At 44.9% G+C, this 20,016-nt stretch overlaps 1 protein-coding gene across 4 annotated transcripts in view; it reads left to right on the top strand.

Annotated features, from left to right (window-relative positions):
- Positions 1 to 19,670, top strand: part of PIAS4 (protein inhibitor of activated STAT 4) — a 32,633-nt gene extending 12,963 nt beyond the window's left edge. For 2 of the 4 annotated variants that reach the window (XM_034755289.1, XM_034755288.1), the window contains exons 3-11: positions 490 to 574; positions 2,301 to 2,342; positions 2,796 to 2,886; positions 3,267 to 3,395; positions 3,484 to 3,589; positions 7,008 to 7,081; positions 7,298 to 7,458; positions 13,402 to 13,532; positions 18,991 to 19,670. In XM_034755289.1, coding sequence (XP_034611180.1) covers positions 490 to 574; positions 2,301 to 2,342; positions 2,796 to 2,886; positions 3,267 to 3,395; positions 3,484 to 3,589; positions 7,008 to 7,081; positions 7,298 to 7,458; positions 13,402 to 13,532; positions 18,991 to 19,199 — 1,028 coding nt within the window. In that variant the 3' untranslated portion in view covers positions 19,200 to 19,670. Of the gene's footprint in view, positions 1 to 489; positions 575 to 2,300; positions 2,343 to 2,795; positions 2,887 to 3,266; positions 3,396 to 3,483; positions 3,590 to 7,007; positions 7,463 to 13,401; positions 13,533 to 18,990 lie in introns of those variants that run through there. The other 2 variants (XM_034755291.1, XM_034755290.1) reach the window with 2 other exon arrangements.
- The last annotated feature ends 346 nt before the right edge of the window (positions 19,671 to 20,016 follow it).

Raw genomic sequence — 20,016 nt, 5'->3', positions numbered from 1 at the left:
TTGACACGTCCTTACATTTCCTCCCCCCCGAGTTATCGTCTTCATGCTGTGATTCCACTCATAATGTGCTCTTATTTTAAAGTATGCACCTGTTGCCTGATTGGGAAGTTGAAGGAACACATTAAAAAATGGGTGGGACAAATTCCACAGCATGTTAGCTGCCCTGGTAACAAAACAGGCAGGCAAGGAGTGAGCAGTGCGTTTTGATCAATGGTGCAAAGACATTTGTCTCACAAATCTCTCCTTTCATTATCCCGCCATGACAAGGTGCCCTTTTTGGACTATTCATGCATCCCTTTGGCTTTATAGGAGCATCCTGTAATCCCAGCAGACGATGACTTTTCTCCAATGCCAATTCAAAGAAACAACTACAGCTCTAAACAAACTGTGGGTGTATTGCTAAACAAAGTGAAATGAGGGATAGAACACTACTTGTTTCAGTAGCACTTGGAGTGTAAAGTCTCCTCTTTTTCTTCTCCTTCTTTTCAGTCCCACAGAATAACGAGAAACTTCAGGAGAGTCCATGCATTTTTGCACTGACGCCAAGACAAGTGGAGCTGATCAGAAATTCCAGGTACTCTGTGCTGTGTATTTTTAAAACGCTGTTAAATGCATAACTTCCCTAACTGCCTTCCCTCCATATTGGGTCTCTGTTCTCTGCCTGGTAACACTGCTCACTTGAGAACACCAGCAGACAGGCTTTTCCCCAACATGAGGCCCATAACCATTTTTGGCACTGTCCAATCTGTCTTGGTCTCTGCAGACTTTCCTTCTGGCTAGTGCGTTAAATCCCGGCTAGAATAGTAAGTTTAGGCAGGGCAAACAGCATGCAATTATTGAGGTCTTGAAACATCTCTTTTGAGCCGACAGCGTGAATTTGTTTGCAGAATCTTTTTTTGAATCACCGGTTAAAAGCTATAGACTTTATGCCATTACACAAGGATTCTTATAATAGCTACCTGAGCAACCATCTTGCACTCTGCCACTAGGACTTCCCATGACAACTGCGTTCCTCTTCGGTGACATAACTTTCAACCCCAGGAGTGAAATACACCAGTGCGGGAGGTAAAACTTACTCTGCAGCTGGCCTGTGACTCTGGAACCTGAAGCCATGAGAGATCAGAATGATGACAAACCTTTTGGGCTTCTGAGTGAAATGTAAAACTCTGACACAACTTTCCCCCAGTAAACAGACGAATAATAATGTCACAAATCGGGGCGAGCTTCCTTCTTGAATATTTATTTTTTAAGTTAAGTGCTCAAATAGTATGGCGATCTACATAAATGAAAGTAGGGCAAGGAAATGTCATTCAAAGACCAGCAGAGACATGGGCAGACCTTCTGGGATGATCTAATAGAAGACTGCTGTGTATCTTGAATGTGGAGAAAGGGAAAGCCAGGAATATTTGGATTTGTGAGGGGATTCTCATCAGCTGTAGTCAGATTAGAACATAGCATGCACTCCCTTTAGGCGTTCTAGTGAGCGCCTGACATCAGATGCAATGCTCCTTCGGGGCAGGTCCTGCCTTCTCTGACATCAGCAAGAAGTATCTAAATATGGTCCCTGCTGATGGACTCTTTCAAGCTGTCAGAGTAACTCCCTTTCCTGTAAGCTACAGGCTGAACTCAACCTCCTGAAAACTTTAAACAATTTAAAAGTAGGATTGGATTGCAAAACACTTTCACTGTCAAATCCAGGCTAAAATTCTGACTTTAATCTGGGCAGAAGTTAGAGTACATCTTGTGCCTGTGTCTAAAACTTTCTATTAAGAACTCCGTATTCCGCTATGCAGCTTTTCAGAAACCAGTTAATATACTGTTTGTTAAAACTAATGGTGTCAACAGGAATATTCTGTTGGTACCATAATGCTCAGATTCCTTGATTTGAAGGAGCAGTTTTAGTTCCCTAATCGAATGAAGAGGGTGTTGTAGGGACATTGTCAGCCTAAGCAGAGGGTGGGGCAGAGGGTGGGAATGTTTTACAGAATCTCATCTGCCTGGAAATGTTTCCACAGTCCCTTCATATTTTGTTGAAGACAGATATTTTTCTTTAAAAATTTCTCTGCAATTTTGGAAACCCAAACACCAAAACCTTGGTCTAGTGCATGAGAGCTGGAAAATGAAACTAACCAGACTGTTCCTATTTTCCAAAGCAAGTGAAATTTTAAAAGTAAACGTCACAAACCCTGACAAGTTTTAAAAAAAAAAAAAATCTAATAGCTTTAGTTTATTTGTTGATTGGATAAAGAAGAAAACTGAGGTTTGGTTAAATGAAAGTCTGTTGTCATTTGTTTTACCAGGGAGTTGCAGGCTGGTGTGAAATCTGTTCAGGTTGTGCTAAGGTAAGTCTGAATACCATGAAATTAATTAAACCCATGAGGCAGCAAACTAGGGGAGGGAGATCACTAGTACAACATGGTAACAGTTTCAATGCTCTGTGTTCAGTAGCTACTAAAATAAGGGCTCACTTTAAGCAAGTCCCTTGTTGACAAGGATAGCACAAGCATCTTACAACAACTTTCTGCTGCTTTGACCCTCTTGGTTCTCTGCAGATGATTTGAGTTATTGCTTTAATAGAAACTGCTGGTTACATATTCTGCTGTGAAGCCGAATTTGAAGTCTATATCATGTCCTCGGTAGAGATTCCTGGGTGTAATGGGTTTGGCTTGACCAGATGACAAGTTTGGGTGGTACTCATAGCTGGCTGCTGTTGAAGTCAATAGTATTTATTAGGATAGAGATCTTTTAAATCGCATATGGGATGTAGACATTTCAAGGTCACCATTTCTTTCCAGAATCTGCTACACGGACACTAGTTCCCCACAGGAGGATCAGTACCCTCCAAACATCGCAGTAAAAGTGAATCATAGTTACTGCTCAGTGCCGGTAAGTCAACCCAGCCACGAAGTGTCACTTTACAGCACAGGAAGAATGTGTGTGATTTTTAAATGGTTCTGTTTTATTCTGGAAATTATCTGGTGAATACAGAAGGGGAGCGGCAGTGCTAAAAGTAGATTGTTTTGACTTTGAAGGTCATTGTGTAATGGATTTGGTTTGTAGAGTTCATTAACAGTATTCTTGCAAAACTGCCATGAAAGTGCAATGTCCACTTCCCTGCTCTTTACTGTGACTTGATCTCATCCAAAAAAGTTACTCTGTGCATGAGTAGAATTTTTCAAGGCTGATGTCCTTGTAGCTGAAAAGGAAAAAATCCACAGCAGTGTTTCTGGTAAAATAAAGAGGAAAAATGTCTGTCTTTGCTATAGGGCTACTATCCATCTAACAAGCCTGGCGTGGAACCTAAAAGGCCCTGTCGTCCCATTAACCTCACGCATCTCATGTACCTGTCTGCAGCGACCAATCGAATCACGGTTACGTGGGGGAATTATGGAAAGGTAAATGAATGCGTGACTTGGGAAATAAACGAGCATGTGTGTGGAGTGTGCCCTTTCTCCTCATCCTGTCCCTTTCCTTTCTCTTTAGAGTTATTCAGTGGGCCTATACTTAGTGCGGCAAATGACCTCAGCAGAATTGCTGCAGAGGTTGAAAACCATTGGAATCAAACATCCAGAGCTCTGCAAGGCACTCGGTAAGTCCATGTCGTTGTTAAAGTTCATGCAGTCTTCATCAGACTGGACAGTCTGAAGTCTGACTACTAGAAATTTGTGCAGAAACAATTGTCATTCTATAGAATCTTTCTCTGCAATTCTATAAAAACATTTGTCCGATTTGAGTGACTTTGGTAAGCTGTGTTTTAGGCACATTATCAAATTGCCGCAGAACTGTGCAGAGATTTTTGCAGCACTTTTCCTTGTGACTGTACAGATGAATTATGATCTCATTTAGTTGGATTTAGAATTCATTCCCAGGTCATATTATGGTGAGTTATGCTGAGGGTCAGTGTCATTCTGATGAGTGGCTTCCTGCCTTCAGCTGAATAATTATGAATGGATGAATGTTGCCAGAGCACTTGCAGGATCTCCAGAGGAAATTTCTGGAGCAAAGAACTCTTGTGTGGAGATGCCCTGCTGCCAATCACCCTGTCTTTTGAGAGCAGGAGTTCACAGCACCTCTTTCAAATGGGATGATCGATCTTTAGAAAAGAGGTGATCCTTGGTCGAACCCATTCAGATAGATCATGGTATTGGGTAAATGCAGAACCTTATTGGAAATCTAGGGAAATTTACCTTTCAAAGGCAAGGCCAGACCGTCAGTTCCTAATAGTCCAAGGAACTTACTTCCAGTCATTCAGTGATTCCAAATTATATTATGACATAATGACCGTAGCACTTAATTCTGTATAAGAGGACAATAAAAAAAAAATCATGCTGTGGTATTCTACACTAATCAGACTGCACTTAGGGGGCACAATTTCAAAAAAGGTCTATTTAATGTATAGGGAAAAACACATGTTCAGATGTATTAGGTCCTTGTAGCCTGATCACTAGCTACAGATGACTGATTATATTGAAGAGAGAGAATTCAGCATTCCTTTAGGAGGTGCAGTGTGGCCTAGTTGATAGAGCACTGGGTTTGGAATCAAGAGGCCTGGGTTCTATCCCCGGTTCTGTCACTGGCCTGCTGGGTGACCTTGGGCATGTCCCTTCCTGCTCTGTGCCTCCATTTCCCCATTGATAAAATGGCGCTAAGGTACTAACTTCCTTTAAGTGTTTTGAGATCGACTGATGAAAGTGCTAGATAAGTAGGGTGACCATATAGCAAGTGAAAAATTGGGGTGGGGGGGTAATAGGGGCCTATATAAGAAAAGGCCCCAAATATCAGGACTGTCTGGTCATCCTATAGAGAAGACTTATTACATTGCAACAGTTCAGCCAAACTCTAACATCCATTTGTACAACTGTCTTTAGGGTTCTCTATGGGTCCAAATATACCTTTTGTATGTTGCCCCTCGCTCCCATCCCTGCCCAGGTGTGGTGCAGAGGGACATGCTGATCTCTTCCAACTCAACATTTTGGCACAATTGTGCCTAAATAACCAACGGTCCCATGTGATTGATGGACATCTGCAGAACCGTTGCATCTTTGCTTATGGCAATCTGAGCATAAGGGGAAGGAAAATGGTAACCAGCGAAGTGTTTGGCAATCATTGGTGGTTGTGAGGTTTATGTATCTAGCATATCTGAAGCAGCGGTTGTGGACTGCACTCCCATTTCCCCTAGCCGTTAGTGCTGTAAATAAAACCAGATCCCATCATTCCTCTTTGAGCCCAGTTTTTGTGAAACAGGACTGTGGGTAATCAGAGTAGAATGACTCTTCCTTTCAAAACTAGTGCTTACAATATATTCCCCTCAAAGTCTGGAAGCATCGTGCAAATATTCTACAAACAGGATTTCCTGCCTTTACTGTTCGCAAGCTTATTTTTGTCAACACCTCTAACTCCAGTGGGATAGTTTAATAAAAACCTTGGCTTCGTTTGGCTGGCAGAGGTGGATTACTTTTGTTAAATTCTTAACCCTGGAGTCCTCTTTCTTTTGTTTAGCTTCCCTGGGCATGTTATGAGCTAATGAAAAACACCATCACTTTGGCTTTATTTTTTTTGTGGGTATCTGAATCTGCCAGATCCAAGTATCTTGTAAACCCTGCTACGATAGCTCACCAGTGCATTCTACAATAGTTTCGGATTCTGGTCACCTCTCTATTTCATTAACCACTAACGCTGCCCTTTAACTCCACTTGCTTACCAGGGCTGACTTATCTTCCTCTGCATATGTTTCTGTTGACCTCTCTAAGAGCACTTTCTGAAATCTGGTGCTTAGATGCCTAACTGTGGAGTTGAAAGCCAAAGTTTTGTCACCCATTTTAAAAACAAACAAATCTTGATGCTAGTTAACAGCTCCTAGGATATAGTTGTTCTCATTTCCCATGATCTCCTGGACTGGATGGAAAATGAATTTAACTGTTTGCAGAATTTAATGCTTGGTTTTCTCATAAAACAATACTATACAACCCCACCAGCTGTTTTAGTTGTAAAGCAACATCTCGGCATAGAGCTGTTTTTTGTTTCAAAATGCATAAAGATTCTGTATCGAGTTGTGTTTTATGATGGTCTGAAACAGCCAAGGTAATGCACCCTTACCCAAAGAGACATGATGATGGAAATGTAATAAACCTCTATGAACAGCAGGGCTAGGGGCAGCTTTTGTAATGTTTATGGAGTGATTTGTTTAGGGACAGTATTCTGTGTTCATTCAGCACCTGTTTAATTAAAAAGAGGTCCCTCCAAAAGATGTAAATGGTTGTCTCCCTGTGGCCCCTGCAGTCACGTCGGCCCCCCACATCTCACCTGCCAGCTAGAGCATCATCCTTGATTCTATCTGCTGTCCCACCAGATTTTTACACGGGTGAGCTTCAGCAGAGACTGAACTCCGTACCACCTGTCCTAATGTGTCGATTCCTTCCAAATATGCCTATTCCCTCCTTGGAAAACGGCATTTTGGCCAGACCTCCTGCTTTGCATACTCTCTGGCTTTGCACGTGTTAATCTCCCAGACGTGACACAGCCTGCTGCAGTGTAGAAACTGGCCAGTATGCCCGCAGCCCAGCTTGTTGGTCAGCTCCACAGTTGCATCCCGTTGGGGTCTGGATAGAGCTAGTCTGTTCAGCTCAGATGAGACTAGGAAGGTCGGTTGGACTAGGAGTCCTGCTGCCTCGCTATCTCTTGGGCTTGCCCCGTTATAGTGGTGTCTGTATTGTACTATGATTTTTTTTAAAAAGTGGGTGTGGCCCTATCTTGAATGCCAGGTACTTGTCCCGTATCTGCCCTGATGGTTGCAGTGACGTGACCCACTACCATCTCCCACCCTGTACTCCATGGTTGATTGAGTCGCTTGCATATTGCGGAGAATTTACCGCATCCTCCCCTGGCATCAGCTTTTTTCCCCCCCCCCCATTTGACAATCGTGAAAGCTTGCCTCTTGTACTACATGTTATTCCCAGGTTTAAAACGGGCTGCTTTAATTTTATCCCCTCTTGTCTTCCTGAATACAGTAAAAGAGAAATTGCGTTTGGATCCAGACAGCGAAATTGCTACTACAGGTGTTCGAGTCTCTCTCATCTGCCCGGTAAGTTGTTGCCCAGCAATCCAGGCTGTTAACATTAGCTCTCCTATTCATCTGTCCAAACCATCTTTACAGGATAATCATCTTTTTCACCAAAAACATCTAGAAGCAGTTTCTTGTGTATTGGCACAAGGCACCAGTATCCAATTTTGGAAGGGGAAGCATCTAGTGATACAATGGTGGGATGGGTCACCGGTCTGTCTGCTCTTGGTCCCGTAGCTGGTGAAGATGCGTCTGTCTGTCCCATGCCGGGCTGAGACCTGTGCCCACCTACAGTGCTTCGATGCAGTCTTCTACCTCCAGATGAATGAGAAGAAGCCCACTTGGATGTGTCCTGTGTGTGACAAACCAGCACCCTATGATCAGCTAATAATTGATGGGTGAGTTCACACACTCCTTCCTCTTCTGCCCCTTTGGTTATTCCTCCCCACCCTCTTCCACATTGGGCTCATGCTCTGGTTTTTAAGGCCTTCTAGCTGATCCACCTCCGTTTCAAAATTGTTTTTAAGTTTAAAATATATAATTGATCCTTGGGCATGTAAGAGACCAAACTCCCCGTTACTGGTGGTAGTGGGTTTGCGTGAGACTCGGTCATTAGTCTTTGCTTCTTGATTCTGTAGTTTCTCATCCGCTCGCTCTGAAACTCATACAACTGTCTTCATTTTTCATCTTGGTGACCGCAAAAGCTAGGCCGCTTTGCTCCTTTTCCATGCAGTGATTGTTGATTGTCATTTACACTCCCTAGAATAAAACTACTTTACACACTCCTGACAAGACAGGCTGCCTTCGGCATGCACTCTTCTCCCACTCCTTCGTTAAGGGCCTGATCCTGCAGTACCTCACAAGCACGTCATAAGTATGTGCCAACCATTAATCCAGGTGTCATTAGATGCAGAGCTAGCACATCTAAGATGGAGGTATGAATGCAGTTATAAACCAGTGCTCTGTGGGTACTTTTTTTATTTTTTTTTGATACTCCACCTGCAAACTGTGCAAATAGTATCTGTAGCGGTAGGCTGCAAACTCCTTAAAGTCCTTAGAAAAAGCTTTGCTGGCAATTTTTATATTATGAGTTCCTATAACAGGAACAAGACATGGGGTTGGAATCTCTCTAGGGGCATATTGAAGGTATTTTGGGCACCTTATTTATGAATACCCACACTTTCAAAGGTTTGGGGTTCTTGTAAGCTTAGCTTTTTAAGCCATTGTTTCTACTAATATGTTCTTGAAATGATTTTATTTTTACTTTTGATTCTTTTGGTCTGGGTTCATCAAAGCAGCTTAGGGTTGTAATCTTGCATCGTTCAGCACCAATCCAGGCTCTTCCCTGCCTATAGATGGAGACAGTACAACAAAGACGCTATTATAATGTTCTTCCATGAATAAAAGGAGCTTGTTGGTTCTGCCTCCAATAACCTTACTTTGGTAGGTTCAAAGAACCTCAAGCTGTTAAGCATTGAATCATCTTTGTTATAATGTCACACTAGTTGTTTGTGCTGCTATCTGAGAGGAGCTTTTTGTGAGTAAGCTTTAGACTTTCAGATGGAAGATCCTGTGTATTGTATCTCTAACAACATTACGTGGTCTGGCAGCACTCCCCAGTACTTACAAACAGCATAGTAAGTGCGCCAGTAGGATTCCAAAAAAGTATCTAAGGTTTGTAGAGGGCCCCGCTGAGCTCTGATCCAGCCAGTCGAGTTTGGGTCACTTTGTTAAAACAGCATATGAAGGAGGCAGACCAGAGAACCAAGTCCAAGAGAGCATTATGGTCCACGTTGGGAGGCAGGAGGCCTGCATTTTGTTTCCCTCAATCTGGGGCAAGAATTTGAAGCCACAAATTTTAGGGAAGGTCCTTAAAGACTGGCCAACCCCAAACCATCATCTTCTTTTATCCCCTTGCGGAGACCGTGTGTTTAATATATCTGGAGGAGAGTTCTTTCATTCTGTCATCTTGTGCTGCCCAGTGTGTTCTTGTGGGTCCCAAACATTAGGGTGGTAACCCTAAAAGCCCATGCCTTCAGATTGTGACCCGTAGGGGGTTTCTATGCCCTTTGAAAAAACTGGATAAGAGAACAACTGGCCTGTGAGGGGGCATGTCCTACAGATGCAATATTCAGTGTTGGGGTCCACATACCAGTACCAATACCTTTGGACTAGCAACAGCACCACAGACATTCTCAAACACGGTGGCCGTTTATACATCAGCCTGGAAGGGAGAAGGCTTCACAGTCTGCCTATACTTGGGCAACTGGCTGAGTCAAAGAGAGTCCTTAACCCTTAGCCTTGAAGATATTTAAGAATGTCAGCAGCTCAAAGATTAATGCTTGATAATAGACCAGCACCTTGGAGGTGATATGCTTCCATTGTGCATCTCAGAACAAGGTTTGATACTGTGATATTGGAAGGTCATATGAAGAAACATGGAGAGATGGAACTGAGTCTTGTCAAGAGGATAGTCCTATCCAAGGAATGTCTGCCTCTTACCGTTGAGGTATGGTCTCCAGATGCGGAACCGGGACAAGAGTCCTCTACAGAACCACTGAACTAGCTAATCCAGCCATAGATGCCACCCTAAACAGGTTACAGACCTGACTAGGATCCCCCAATAGCTCCAGGAACATGGGTTTTAGATGCTGATCACCTTAAAGGAGAGCTCAGTAAACTGCCTGCCTACTCTGCCAAGAGCAAAGGAAGGAACAAAGTGATGAATGCCGTTGTTTCCTATGTGAACAAGGCAGCACAGGAGTCAGGAAATGGCTAGGCAGCCTGACTATTTACTGAGCTTCAGTGTGGAAATTGCTGACAATTGTACAAGTGGCGATGGCAACAAGGTGCAGAGCTCCTGGTTTCTGGGAAACAAACTCACCCCTCAGATATCTCAGACCTCTTAATGGGGATTCTCTCCAATATACTGGTGGACCCAATCACAAGAGCGCAGATGAATTCTACAAAGGGCGGATGAGTGAGTATATGTGAACTTCAACCTCGGTTATATATTCCCATGGATTTAGTCATGCAGACAGTAGTCAGGGCATCAAGAAATTCATAGTTACTGATCTTCTCTGGCTATTGTGACCTCCTCAGTCAGTCTGAAGCAACCTAGGCATAGATTACCTGTTCACTCTGCCCTGTGGCCAATACATAGGCTTGGAAGAATTGAATTTTTAACATTTACCAAGAAAAATCTAAAGTTACTGGTATGCAAAGTAAGAAAAATGATGCTTGAGAACTTGTTACTTTGATTTAAAAATATTTACTTTGTATATTTTGACGTGTTTGTTTTAAATCATAAAGATTTAACTTTTTGAATCTTAATGTCTATCATTAAATAGTTATTTGACCCCACCTAATTTCCTGAAACTGGAAAATTTAAACAGATGAAAACAGAAGAAGGTGCTTAAATAGGCTTTGAGACTATCCATCAAAATTATTAAATAAATTCTGCCAAGCCTACCAATGCATACGCCTGGAGGAATTTTGCATCGCTGTGCATGTGCAGAATTCATAGCTCCTGCAGACTTCTTTGCTTCCCCGTAGAAAAATGACTTCTGATAGGAAAGCTGCAATAGTGGTCATGTGCCCCTTCCTGACAGCACAGGCAGGTTGGCTCAGGTGCCCAGAGCAGCCGGTAGAGGTGTAAATCACCACCGGAAGGGTGGAGCTGGGCAGTCATGCAAGTGAGAGAGACATTCTGTCCCTCTCACTCGCTATTGCAGCAAGCACAGAGTGGAGGAGCAGAGCTTCAGGGTGTTTCTGAGGAGGTAGGAATGGGGCAGGCTCTGTCCCCTCAGGCAGAGCAGAATGTAGCAGCCTACCTGCTTAATGAATTGTTCCCATTGTCTTTTGAATCGCCCCTCCCCCCCAGGTGTATAAAACAGGTGTAAAAGTTTTAAGGCTCCTTCACATTGCCAGAAGGGTATAAAGCAGTGCTTCTCAAAGCCGGTCCGCCGCTTGTTCAGGGAAAGCCCCTGGCAGTCCGGGCCAGTTTGTTTACCTGCCGAGTCTGCAAGTTTGGCCGATTGCGGCTCCCACTGGCCTGGGGAAGCGACACGGGCCGAGGGATGTGCAGGCCGCCCTTCCCGCAGCCCCCATTGGCCTGGAGCGGCGAACCGCGGCCAGTGGGAGCTGCAATCAGCCGAACCTGCAGATGTGGCAGGTAAACAAACCAGCCCGGACCGCCAGGGGCTTTCCCTGAACAAGCAGAAACCCGACTTTGAGAAGCACTCGTGTAAAGGACAGTATGGCCTTAGAAATGCTTATTGTGCTTTCATGATTAGAACTGGTCTACATTTTTGGACTGAAAACCTTTCCTATCAAAATGTGCTCCATGAACTGTTTGGCTACTGACCATCTCCAGAAAGGTCAGTAGCAATGTAAATTGTGAGGTTTGATTTCCCCAGCCCTCAGTTTCCTGTGATGTAACACTGAGCATGTGGCTTCATATATTTGTTGACTAATAACTAGAAATAAAGGGTCAAACTTAGCCACATTACTATTAGGCAAGGGGGTTTGGGGACTTCCTCCAATGCTCCCCATTCCTATGCTCCATCCATTGTATTGTAGTTTAAATAAACTACTGAAATAATTGAAACCAGAGTGATTATATTGCATTATTTTGACAAATGCAGAATTTTAACATTATGTTCAGAATTCCCTCAGGAGTAAATACAACAGGAATATCCATTTCCCTTTCTCATTTATAGCCTGGCTATGGAGGACTAAAGCTTATGGAAGAAAGGGTGTTCTGGTAGTGCTACCTCCACTTGCAAAGCTTCCTTTTCTTTATTTTACAGCAGAAAACAGTGATGTAGAGAAGATGAACTCAATCCAATCCATGCCTTTGTCATTAATCTGGCATTTCTCTAGACAGCCGAACTTTGTACCTGTTCAGTTTTTGTAAAATTGGTAGTAATAGTCAGTCTTCAGGAGTAAACTAGAACGGACCATGTTGGAGTCTGATCTGGATGTTGTCCATTTCAGCAAGCAAAGGAACGCAACCTTTGTGTTGATCCAGTAAAGATCCAAGGAAGCTACTGAAGACCAAGCTAGTTGATGGATCTCATGTAAGCCTCCCTGAACCATTTTACATCCTTAAAGTTCTATTTCTAGTATCCATTTTGCTAGGCTAGGAGACTAGAGCCGTCCAAGTCCTGTCGTGAATCAAATTGCAGATCCTACTCAATCGGGACAAAGCAGTGCTCAGAATATCGCACTTCAAGGAAACTTCAGACTTTTACAAATCAAGTGTTTGGTTCACCCTTGTACTGATAAAGGGAAAAACTCCACCGCCTAGGTGTGAGTGATGCTTTCTACAATCTGAATTCTAGATGGTCTGTTCCAATAACTATTAAACACCCTCATGAGGCCAGTGATGAGAAACACTTCAACAATAGTAAAGCGAATGCCCAACCTCTAAGGCACGATGAACCAGAGTGGTGGTCTCGATCTGGTTAGAAGTCATCTCCTTGTGATTAGAGATGGGTAAGGTGGCCATCTGGATCTATGCCATCACTTTTGTATTCCCAACACCGTGTGGGCTGGGCACAGAAGCGTTTTCTGATGCAGCCTCTAGCGGGAGGACATTGCATGCATTATACTTCCCTGGAGATTTCATCACTAGCTTGGGAAGTCCAGCGTCTGGACTGATAAAGAGTAAGAAAAGAGGAAGGCTACACTTCCTACCTGACTTTCTGAATCTGGTGGATTACTCTGTCCTTTCATAATGTAATAAACTGAATGTGTGTGCAGAAGTCACCCAGTGTACTATAGATGTAGCATCCGAAGAATATTGTCTGGGCGGAAGCACAAGGGACTTGTCTATTGGCCTAACCCCACCCCCACTGCAAGTGTGAAAACGTGTTCTACGGTCATTAAAATTTCAGCCTTTGGGCTCTGATGGGCTACAGGAGGCAGGTCTTTTGCATCGTGTTCAAATGTGGTCTAATAACGGAGTTGCTATCTCGGCCCACTTCCTAGTGGAAAGTCTTCCTCAAAGAACGACCACCTGTCAGTAGTTGTCCTCTCCCACACCAGGGGCAGCATCAGCAGAGACCAAGGACTGAATTGAGCATGGAGGCTGCTCTCTGATTCATGGTTTAAGCCATGTCAGGATGGACTGGGGATGTTGGCACTGCCAGTACCTGGTGTGTGGGGAGGGGCGGGGGCGGAATAGGACTTGGGTGTAGCAGCTTTTCACTACCAAATCCCCTTCAAACATAAATTTTAGGGCCATTTAAGGTGAGGATCCATCTTCGCGTTCTGTCGTCAAAGGTGCTCTGCTGATTGCCTCCAGGCTAATAGATGGCATCTTCTTTCCTCTCCAGGCTGCTATCAAAAATATTGACGGAATGCGAGGATGCAGATGAAATAGAATACCTGGTGGATGGATCCTGGTGTCCAATCAAAGCTGAGAAAGAGAGAAGCTGCAGCCCTCAGTGTCCAATATTGGTACTAGGTGGGTGTGTAGTGAGTGGGGCTAATAATTTTAAATGCCCTGAAAGATGAACTGTAAAGAACATACACAAATCACTTGATACAAAATCGGGAAGCTGGGTCAGTGTTGGAGAGTTGTTGAACACCTTATGACCTCTGCTCAGAAGACCGCTATAAGTCAGCTAATAGGTCCCCCTGTCTTTCTATACAAAAGAGTAAGTAGTATCAGAGATAGTAACTGCACAGCAAGGAGGGGATCATTCTGGTTGGGGTCCTCGAGCCCTTTGAATAGACCCCTAATGGTTTAGTTAGCATTCAAATCAGTTGTTTAGCAAAACTGGGTTATCCCTTCAAAGTGGCATGGAACTAACATCTTTTATATATTCACTTATAGACTAACCCTGAAATGTTCTGCCTCCACTCATGGACCTTTCATTAGTGGTGTTTTTACCAACAAATCGGTCTGCATTGTTCTGTAACATCTCTGACTGAAGCGGTCCCTTATTTTTGTGCAAATATTTCCTGAGCAAACCCTAATTCTTTGAGTGGCTGCAGATGTGTGTTCCATTCATGTGTGCACTTGTCCAAAGCACTGAAGCCAAAGAACTCTGCTTGGCAGTACCTGTTGGGGTGGTACTTGTGCCCGCTGGCTGCCATAGCCCCTACCATGGCTATATAAGGGAGGCAGCGCTCTGATCCCCCTCAGTTCCGTCCCGCCCGCGACTTGAGTTGGCGCGTTCGGTGTGGTGTCTCACCTCATGTTCTCTATCGTAGGGTTTATTGTGGGGGGGAAAAAAAACAAGAAATAGTTAGTTGAGTAGTATCTTAGGGTTTAATGCAGTGTGGTTAGTTTTTAGCCAGGTGTGACACCTTCCCTGAGTTTTAAGCATTGTCCACCATGTGGAGTAGCTATCCCTACCAGTGGACCCCCCCTCCCCCCACACTCCATGTTTGTTGTGCCCTTCCCCAAGGCACATTAAGGAAAGATGCTCCATCTGTAAGTTCAAGAAGAGAATGCAGGTGGTTAGAGCCTTGCACTTAAATTAGCACCTACTAGAGCAGAACATGAGGCCTGCTTCAGCAGAGGGGACTGCCACAGATCATCAGGCCCCTCAGAGAGCACCTGAGCTGGTATGGGCTGCGACTCCACAGTCATACTTGGATTCCTCGCCCAGGAGCAACCGTGATTGTTCTCCTTCCTTTGGTAATCTGAGGAAAAGCTCTCACAAAATGGACTGGAGCCACTCCAGAACTTGGAGAGATTCCTCCTCCCTTTCGAAGAGAAGTGTAGACCAGCACCGTGAGTCTTTCAGTATGTGGGATAGAGGTGGACTGTCAACCCACTCTGCAGTACCAATGTGAAACCAGTTAGAGACTGTACAGTCAACTCTGGTACCGCCTGTGGGGCATCCATTGAGTCCGGTTCCAACAGTGTTGTCGTCATGGATGGTTTCCATGTTGGCAGTGTATTGGGCAGCAGTGGATTTGCTGTGCCTTTCTGTTCCTGACTCACCACTTGTTCAGCCACCATTTTACAGTGGTGGCTTAGTATTCGATGTCCTTGGCATCACTGGGACTGGCTGCAGACTGTTGTTGGCTCTGTCTGCAGCACCTCGTACCCAGGGGGCAGGGTTGCAGTTGGCTTCCTGGTCTGTACCGAGGGGTTTGCCAGTGCAGATGCTATCTTCGGTACCGACAATGCTTGCAGTGCAGTCTAACTCTGGGTCTGGGATCAACTCTGGTTTTGGTACCAATGCCGGCTTCACTACGGAGTGGGTTGCCTTTATCAGGACTGTAAGTGCCATGTCTTGCAGTTGATGCAAGGCCTTTACTGGCTTCATCTGGAGTGGCTACAGCCCAGCAATATCGTCTGCATTGATACTTCCAGCTGTTATCCTACCTTGCTAGGCTGCAAGATTCTTCAGAAAAGGGCATAAATCACAGAGGAGACCTGGTTCTAATTTTAACCAACCAGCCCATCCTCCTCCTCCATCTTTGGACAGGCAGAGTCTTTGACTTGCATATCGAGAGCAGCTTACCAGTTGTGACCGTCTCAACTACATCTCCCTTCGGGGATGGGCTGTCTCACTTCTGCAGTGCATGGGAAGCAATAACTACGGACAGATGGGTCCTAAGAACTGTGGGGTCAGGTTATGCCATCCAACTTCTGTCCATTTTCCCCTTTCCACATCTTTAACCCCATCAGTTTTCAGGGACCCATCTCCTAAGCCGCTGCCGCTGCTTCAGCAGGTCCACACTCAGTGCTCTGGGAGCTGTAGAGAAGGTGGTTCCTTTTAATCAGGAAAAGGGATTCTGCTCCTGGTACTTCCTGATTCCCTATGTCCAAGGGAGGCTTGAGACCTGTCCTCGGTCTCCACGGTCTCACCGATTTACATCAAATGCATAAAAGTCCACATGGTTACCCTGGCTACTATTCTTCTCACTTTGGATCATGCCGTCTGGTTTGCTGCTCTCAATCTTCAGGATGCCTGCTTCCATGGGGTGATTTTTCCCAGACCACAGGAAGTTTCCTAGTCATCAATCAACATTATCAGTACGCTGGTCTCTACATTGGCCTGTCATCAGCCCCATGTGTCTTTAGTGAATGTATGATGATGGTTGTAGTGGCTTATCCCCAATGGAGGGGAATTCATGTCCTCCTGTGCCAAGACAATTGGGTAGTGAGGGGCAGATCCAAAGAATAAGTCCTCAGTCCTCTCCAGTTCACATGGTACCTCTTTGATCAACTGGGGTTGATTTTGAACCCAGCAAAGTAGACATTGATTTTTATGAGGACCTTATTAGACTCTATGTACTTGAGGGCCTTTCTCCCATGTCAGTGATTGCAAACAATATGACACCTTTGTGCCTCTGGGCCTCTAATCTCGGCCTTCGACCATGGTCCACGTATACCTGAAGTTACTAGATCATATGGCCCCGTGCACTTATGTGGTCCAGCATATGAGATTACATCTTAAACCAACTTCAACCATGACTGAAGAGGACAATCACCCGAGTTGCCACCAGAGATACTGGGCTCGCTACAGTGGTGGGCTGAACAGAACAATGCATGTCAGGTTCCCTTTGCCTGTCCTCTACTGACCAGGACTCCAGTCAATGATGCCTCCATAATAGCGCATCTACGGACATTAAAGGTTCGTGATTTGTGGTCAGAGACGGAAGCGTCTTTTCATATCCGTATACTGGAGCTTCAAGCCACTTATGATGATTGATTGTCCTGCCTTTTGGGATCAGATCAGGGGAGCATACCACTGGGAGCATACCACCACAATGGTTCATTTGAACAACCAGAGAGGAGCCCATTCCAACCAGCTTTGCCAGGACCCAATAGCGTTCTGGTACTTTTTGCATCAAAGACATCACGCTTTACAGTCTCATGCTTACCGGCCTCACAAAACCAGTTGGCCAACCATCTCAGCAGGACTTTCTCTGAGAACCACAGGTGGTCTCTGAAAAGCAGCGTGGTGAGGCCCATCCTCAGGGAATGGGGCATCCCTTCAGTAAACCTGTTTGCAACAAAGGACAGTAAAAATGCCGTCAGTTTTTGTTCTTGATCTCAGTCCAGGATCTTTAACCAATGCCTTCCATTTGAATTGGGGATCAGCCCTGATGTACACCTTTCCCCCTATTCCTCTTATCTCTCAGGTTATCCTCTAACTCTGAAGTTGGACCTTGCCAGACTGATACTTATTGTGCCAGCTTGGTCAAGACAAGTTTGAATCTCTAACCTTTTCAATCTCTGTCCAGCCTCCCAGATCTCTTCATCTCTTTCCTGACCTCCTGACTCAGCACCATGGCCAAGTTGCATATCCTACGCTGAGCGATCTATACTTCACAGTATGGATGGTTAGATGAAGAGGAAAGGCAGTATTCAGAAGCAGTTTGGAGGGGCCTACTTAATAGTAGAAAATCATCTACTAGGACCACCAATTTAGCCAAGTAGGTTTTCCCCATTTGGTCAACATCTAGGGGAATTCAGCTGATTTTCGCTCATGCTTAGGATGCTTTGGGATTACTTGTTACATCTGAAGTCTTCCCGTCTGCCTCTTAGCTTGTTGGCAGCAATCTCGGCATTCCATTCTCCAGTCCAGGGGAAGTCAGTTTTCTCAGACTCCATGACCGTGAGATTTCTGAAAGGTATTGTCCGTCTGTTTGCACCTGTGAAGGAAATGGTCCCGTTGTGAGACCTTAATACTGTACAGGCCACCTTCATGTGTCCTCCGTTTGAGCCGCTACCAGCTTGCTCTTGGTCTCTTTTTCTTTCCCAGAACACCGCCTTTCTTATTGCTATAACATCCACAAGAAGAGTCCGCGAACTGCAGGTCCTAATGGCAGGGCTTCCTCCTACACAGTTCTTCAAAGAAAGTGTCCTTCCGGCCACATCTGAAGTTTTTTATCCAAAGTGATTTTCACAGTTTCACCATAAGCAGGTTATTTAGTTACCCTGTATCCTTTACTAAGCCACACTCCGGTGATCCGTGTCTTCATACGTTCAATGGGAGGCGATGCTTTGCATTTTATGTGCAAAGGACTAAACCACTTCAATCATTGCATCGGCTTTTTGTCTTTTATGCGGATCAGATGAAAGGACATCTGGTCTCAACACGCACAATTTCCAGGTGGGAGAACTTCAAGCATGATGACCGCTTATGAAGTAGCCCAAGTGATATCTGTCATTTCTCAACAATGTTTCGATATGGGACACATGCAGGGCTGCTGCATGGTCTTCCATACGTACTTTTACTAAACAGAATGCTGTTGCGGTGGCATCTAGGTCAGGTGCAAACTTAGGGAAGGCATTTCTGTAGTCATTGTATGAGTAGATTCAAGCAGTACCAGTAGGAAGTAGGGCTTGGAGAGTCATCTGAGTGAAATATACATCTGCAGCCACTGAAAGAAAAGATGGTTATTTACCTGGAACTGTTCTTGGAGATGTGGGTGCAGACCTATATTCTGCAACCTGCCCTCTGTCATGTCTGAATCAGAGTCTCCAGTCTTGGATTCTGGTTGCAAAGAACTGAGGGGGGTCAGGGATGAGCGGCCCATATGTAGCTATGGGGAGAGGCTTTGGGGGCCAGAGGGCATGAGTACTGCCCCGATGGGTACTGCTAAGCAAAGTTCTCTGGTTATGTGCACATGTGAGTGGAATATGCGTCTGCACCCACATTTCAAAGAGCAACCGTTACAGTACAGGTAAGTAACCAACTTCCTTCCAGGGTGTATGGGCCTTCCGGGGCATCTCAGGAAGTATTCACTTACCCCACTGGTCTTTTAAGTAGATGGATTTCCATACTCAGCCTCCCTAGAAGGAATGTTTTATCTGCCCCTTCTCAAAATACTGTTCAGATATGCAAGGAGGCTGCATCCTCTGGGATTTGCTGTGATGATGATGGTGAAAGAGCTGTCGGAGTGTTAGTAGGGAAGTTTTGTAGATGTTCTAATGAAGCCTTTCTTCCCAGGTTCTTCCGATGTGAACGGGCTGTTGCCCACTCCCAATGGTAATGGAGAGAACGGCAAGGTCACCGCCGACGTTGTGGATTTAACACTGGACAGTTCATCATCCGAGGAAGAAGAGGAGGAAGACGACGAAGACGACGACGACGACGATGATGGACCCCAACCGAAACGACGCTGCTCTTACGAGAAAGGTTTAGTTTCTGCCTGCTGACTGCGGAAGCAGCCCTGAATCTCAGAATGGACAGACTTGAATACTCTGGTGCTTACTAAACTGGAGAGGAAGGGAATTTCTCCTTCGCCTCACTTCCCTTCCTCCCTGGTCTCCTTTTGACGTTCCTATTCCAAGTTAACCATTAAAACGAAAAATAAAACCCTTGAGCTGCTTCTTGGTTGGAAAACTGCCCCACTAAACAGCCTGACCCGAGCTCTGCCAGCTGAACCTGACCCGGAGTCCGAAGTAAGGAAAGTGTCTTAAGCCAGGCAGCCGGGATCCAGACCTTAACTGACCTCGGGTGCCATTCAGCATTAGTGTGAATCGCTGGAGTTCCCCTGCAAACCTACAGGATGGCTAACTCCAGTGCCTCTCCAAAGCTGTGTGCATTTTTATTGTCTTGTTAAATAACCATTCCTGATTATCTAAAGTTTTGCTGGACATGTGAATGGGTGGGTTAGGGTGGGAAAGAGGGACTTGGGGTGGGGGGAGGAGGTTTATATATCCCAGCGAGGTTAGAGGGTTTTTTAGGGGTGGGGGAAGGAATGAAAGGAGAGACTTAAGATTGGAATCGCACTGTTCTAGTTAGGAGCTCCAGCAGCTCTGCACCTCATGTAAAGAGACACATTTTGAATCCTTTTAATCTAATCTGAAGATAATGTAGAAATTGTGCGTAGTGAATCATTTTTAGTTGAGCAGAAGCCATGGGGAGGGCGGGGAGGGCTTGAACCACAAATCTGTTGTATTTTTGAAGTGCAATAACTTGGTGTTTTTGAAGACGCAAAGGGCTGTGCATTCCCTTTTGTAAAGAAGGCTT

This window comes from Trachemys scripta, chromosome 22 (assembly GCF_013100865.1).
Source record: "Trachemys scripta elegans isolate TJP31775 chromosome 22, CAS_Tse_1.0, whole genome shotgun sequence".
NCBI classification, from domain to species: domain Eukaryota; kingdom Metazoa; phylum Chordata; order Testudines; family Emydidae; genus Trachemys; species Trachemys scripta.
The sequence above is the reverse complement of the archived record's forward strand: the minus strand, read 5'-3'. Positions and strand labels throughout refer to the sequence as shown.